The following is a 5467-nucleotide window of genomic DNA, read 5'->3' as shown; positions in this document are numbered from 1 at the left end:
TAGAACTGTTTGGCCATAATGACCATTGTTATGTTTGGGGGGAAAAGGGGGAGTCTTGCAAGCCGAAGAACACCATCCCTACCGTGAAGCATGGGGGTGGCAGCATCATGTTGTGGGGGTGCTTTGCTGCACGAGGGACTGGTGCACTTCACAAAATAGATGGCATCATGAGGCAGTAAAATTATGTGGATATATTGAGGCAACATCTCAAGACATCAGTCAGGAAGTTAAAGCTTGGTCGCAAATGGGTCTTTCAAATGGACAATGACGAGCATACTTCCAAAATGGCTTAAGGACAACAAAGTCAAGGTATTGGAGTGGCCATCACGAAGCCCTGACCTCAATCCTATAAATGTGTGGGCAGAACTGAAAAAGTGTGTGCGAGCAAGGAGGCCTAGAAACCTGCCTCAGTTACACCAGCTCTGTCAGGAGGAATGGGCCAAAATTCACCCAACTTATTGTGGAAACTTGTGGAAGGCTACCCTACTAGTTGAGTGTATGTAAACTTCTGACCCACTGGGAATGTGATGAAAGAAATAAAAGATGAAATAAATCACTTTACTATTATTCTGACATTTCACATTCTTCAAATAAAGTGGTGATCCTAACTGACATAAGACAGGGAATTGTTACTGGGATTAAATGTCAGGAATTGTGAAAAATTGAGTTTAAATGTATTTGGCTAAGGTGTATGCAAACTTCAACTCTAGGTAGATAAAGAGAGAGGTAGGTAGAGAAGAGAGATCTGGGTGCAGATATAAACAAGGGTAAGGAGTTAAGTCAGCTGAGGTCGAGGGTCGATGAGGTTACACAAACTGTCACAGCTGGATTTGAGGATGCCCTGGTTCCTCTGAGCGTGACTGACAGTGTAAACATACAGAGAAAAAAAACACAGCAACAAAAATCTGCCTCCCTGGAAAGGCAAGCACGCACACGCACCTTCCCCAGCCTCCCTAAACAAACACACAGCTGGCAGCCCAACCTTGTGCCACAGAGATCACCGTCCCAGAAAACGGTTTTCATTCACTTTGCTTTTATTCACATTTCAGATCTGCTAATGACATCACTGTCCATACATTCCACTGTGTGCCCCAGTATGACCCGGGTGTCTCATCCCAGCAGGCAGATATAGATTAAAACCATCAGCGATCATGATAATAAAAGCATCATACTGTTAAGAAAAGCCTTAGGGTGACAGAGCTGATCATCATCTCCCGTATTGGTGTAGTATATTTACCTGAACGTAACCATCATGATCCATTTTAAAAAGGAACTACCTCATGATAAATAAATAACATCATCATATCGTCATCAAAATTATAATCCACACTCACTATAAAATATAGGGTACAAACTTAGAAGTAACAAAAGTGACTCAAGCTTTTTGAAAAAAAAAATGATTGCTAGGCGTGTGTGTGGTCATCCATAACCATCCTTGAACCCACCCCCCTCCCCAAATGGCTGCTGTGCCATTGTTCATGTAGTTGTGTACTACAGTTTCCCCTTGCATTACTTGATGTAGATCCAGAAAAACTAGGTTTGCCTAGACTGGCATTGTCCTTTAATGGGTCCTTTAACACAGCGGGGAAGATATTGTATGGTACCCGTGGACTCCAGGCCTGTTGAACTCAAAATGGACACATTTTGGCCCTGTAGAAATGTCCTGTGTCTGTCTGCTGATTGGACTGACATGGTAGGAGACCTTGAGTATAGTGTACCCAGTAGCAGTGATCTGAGTTCAAAAGCCTCCCGGGATAGTTTGTGTGCTTTCTAGGCGCAGTTCTCACTCCAACCAGCAGGTAGCCTCCTAAAACCACCACTTATTGCCATACTTAAAAGTGACTGTGGACCATACCATTCTGTCAAATAGGGTCTTCATTGGAGGAGAGCTACAGCCATCAATCATTAAAAAAGTCCAAAATGGGTCAAAACCCCGATACTCGAGTATCCATCATCCTCCCGTCAAAACTCAAGTGTCCATCCATTAATCGCAGAGCTACAGCCCATAGTGTAAACATTCCGCTTCCGTTGTCTGCCCGCGTTCATTCAACCCCCCTCTCGTTCTTCCATTACACTTAGTTCATCATGGTTTCTGTCCGGATGGTCCCAGTTGGTGGTGTGCGGTACTGGTCTGATCATTGGTACGGGTCTGGTCAAGCGGTACGGTTCTGGTCATTGGTACTGAAGGTAATTTTTGAGAGACTGTGGTAAGGGCAGGGTCTCTATCTCCTGGAGGCGCTCTCGACCCAACGCGACCCGGGCGGCCCGACGACACAGGTCCATCAGGGGGAGGGGCTCCGCTGTAACCAGGAAGAGAAGAGGAAAGGTTAGTTGGTGGTTTTTACAAGGTAAAAAGTTAGCAAAATACAGATTTCACTTTTTAATGTGTGTGACAAGGGAAGAGGATTTCCGACAGTGAGTGTGTGGTTGGTTATGTGTTCCCTTGCACATGTGGATCAGAACAGTGCATGCATGCGACTGCATCTGTGTACGTGTTTGAATATGCACAAAAGAGAGCGTGCTAGCGTTGTTGTAATTCCCCTCCTCTCCCACCCACTCCCCAGCTGATGCTCCCCTCTAAATATTTAATATCACCTTTAGTGCCTGCTCCGTTTAATAGCCTGGTAGAGTGACACTATCGTCTCCCATCTGCCTATACCCGTTTCCCATAAAGACATGACCAACATCTACAGTAGAAACAAGTCTCTCCGACCACGTTCAAATGAAATCAAATTGTATTTATCTCATGCGCCGAATACAACAGGTGTAGTAGACTTTACAGTGAAATGCTTACTTACAAGCCCTTAACCAACAATATAGTTTTTAAAAAATACCACAAAAAAGAGTAAGAGATAAGAATAACAAATAATTAAAGAGCAGCAGCAAATAACAATAGCGGGGCTATATACAGGGGTACCGGTAGAGAGTCAATGTTAGGGAGCACCGGTTAGTCGAGGTAGCTGAGATAACCTACATGTACATTTTAAGGTAGATAATAACAGAGAGTAGCAGCAGCGTGAGTGGGGGGGCAATAGTGCAATAGTCTGGGTAGGCATTTGATTAGGTGTTCAGGAGTCTTATGGCTTGGGGGTAGAAGCTGTTTTGAAGCCTCTTGGACCTAGACTTGGCGCTCTGGTACCACTTGCCGTGCGGTAGCAGAGAGAACAGTCTATGACTAGGGTGGCTGGGGTCTTTAATCATTTTTAAGACATTCCTCTGACACCGCCTGGTATAGAGGTCCTGGATGGCAGGAAGCTTGACCCCGGTGACGTACTGGCACTACCCTCTGTAGTGCCTTGCGCTCAGAGGCTGAGCAGTTGCCATACCAGGCAGTGATGCAACCCGTCAGGATGCTCTCGATGGTGCAGCTGGAAAACCTTTTGAAGATCTGAGGACCCATGCCAAAACATTTCGGTCTCCTGAGGGGGAATAGGTTTTGTTGTGCCCTCTTCACGACTGCTTGGACCATGGTTGTTTGTTGGTGATGCAGACGCCAAGGAACTTGATGCTCTCAACCTGCTCCCATACAGCCCCATCGATGAGAATGGGAGCATGCTCAGTACTCCTTTCCTGTAGTCCACAATAATCTCCTTTGTCTTGATCACGTGAGGGAGAGATTGTTGTCCTTATACCACACAGTCAGGTCTCTGACCTCCTCCTTATAGGCTGTCTCATCGTTATCGGTGATCAGGCCTACCACTGTTGTGTCATCAGCAAACTTAATGATGGTGTTGGAGTCGTGCCTGGCAATGCAGTCATGAGTGAACAGGGAGTACAGGAGGGGACTGAGCATGCACCCCTGAGGGGCTCCCGTGTTGAAGATTAGCATGGAGAATGTGTTGTTACCTACCCTTACCACCTGGGAGCGGCCCGTCAGGAAGTCCAGGATCCAGTTGCAGAGGAAGGTGTTTAGTCCCAGGGTCCTTAGCTTAGTGATGAGCTTTGAGGGCACTACGGTGTTGAACACTGGGCTGAGGTCAATGAACAGCATTCTCACATGTGTTCATTTTGTCCAGGTGGGAAAGGGCAGTGTGGTGTGCAATAAAGATTGCGTCATCTGTGGATCTTTTGGTGCGGTATGCCAATTGGAGTGGGTTTAGGGTTTCTAGGATAATGGTGTTGATGTGAGCCATGACCAGCCTTTCAAAGCATTTCATGGCTACAGACGTGAGTGCTATGGGTCGGTAGTCATTTAGGCAGGTTACCTTATTGGTGTTGGGCACAGGGACTATGGTGGTCTGCTTGAAACATGTTGGTATCACAGAAAATGTCAGTGAAGACACTTGCCAGTTGGTCAGCGTATGCTCGGAGTACACGTCCTGGTAATCAGTCTGGCCCTGCGGCCTTGTGAATGTTGACCTGTCTAAAGGTCTTACTCACATCGGTTGCGTAGAGTGTCATCACACAGTCATCTGGAATGCTGATGCTCTCATGCATGTTTCAGGTTTTACTTGCCTCAAAGCGAGCATAGAAGTTATTTAGCTTGTCTGGTAGGCTCATGTCACTGAGCAGCTCTCAGCTGTGCATCCCTTCATAGTCTGTAATAGTTTGCAAGCCCTGCCACATCTGAGGAGTGTCAGAGCCGGTGTAGTACGATTCGATCTTGGTCCTGTATTGACACTTTACCTGTTTGATGGTTCGTCTGGGGGCATAGGGGAATTTCTTATAAGCTTACTGGTTAGAGTCCCGCTCCTTGAAAGCGGCAGCTCTACCCTTTAGCTCAGTGTGGATGTTGCCTGTAGTCCATGGCTTCTGGTTGGGGTATGTACATACAGTCACTATGGGGACGACATCCTCGATGCACTTATTGATAAAGCCCGTGACTGATGTGGTGTATTCCTCAATGTCATCGGAAGAATCCCGGAACATACTCCAGTCTGTGATAGCAAAGCAGTCCTGTAGTTTATCATCTGCTTCATCTGACTTCTTTTATAGACCGAGTCACTGGTGCTTCTTGCTTACATTTTTGCTTGTAAGCAGGAATCAGGAGGATAGAATTATGGTCAGATTTGCCAAATGGAGGGCGAGGAAGAGCTTTGTATGAGTCTCTGTGTGTGGAGTAAAGGTGGTCTAGAAATCCCCCCCCTCTGGTTGCACATTTAACATGCTGATAGAAATGAGGTAAAACAGATTTAAGTTTCCCTGCATTAAAGTCGCCGGTCACTAGGAGCGCCGCCTCTGGATGAGCGTTTTCCTGTTTGCTTATGACGGTATACAGCTCATTCAGTGCGGTCTTAGTGCCAGCATCGGTGTGTGGTGGTATGTAGACAGCTACAAAAAATACAAATGAAAACTCTCTAGGTAGATAGAGTATCTCATAATAAGCTGTAGACCACACTACCTCAGGCGAGCAAAACCTCAAGACTTCCTTTGACATCGAGCAACAGCTGTTGTTTACATATATACATAGGCCCCGCCCCGTGTCTTACCAGAGGCTGCCGTTCTATCCTGGCGATACAGTGTATAA

General features: G+C 46.2%; 1 protein-coding gene across 2 annotated transcripts in view; it reads right to left on the bottom strand.

The window, feature by feature from the left end:
- Nucleotides 1-771: 771 nt before the first annotated feature.
- Nucleotides 772-5467, bottom strand: part of LOC135558538 (SPRY domain-containing SOCS box protein 4-like) — a 136281-nt gene continuing 131585 nt past the window's right edge. For both annotated transcript variants that reach the window (XM_064992411.1, XM_064992410.1), the window contains one exon: nt 772-2300. In XM_064992411.1, coding sequence (XP_064848483.1) covers nt 2173-2300 — 128 coding nt within the window. In that variant the 3' untranslated portion in view covers nt 772-2172. The remainder of the gene's footprint in view (nt 2301-5467) is intronic.

Source organism: Oncorhynchus masou, chromosome 17 (assembly GCF_036934945.1).
Source record: "Oncorhynchus masou masou isolate Uvic2021 chromosome 17, UVic_Omas_1.1, whole genome shotgun sequence".
Taxonomy (NCBI): Eukaryota; Metazoa; Chordata; class Actinopteri; order Salmoniformes; family Salmonidae; genus Oncorhynchus; species Oncorhynchus masou.
This window is presented reverse-complemented; position numbering and strand designations above follow the sequence as displayed.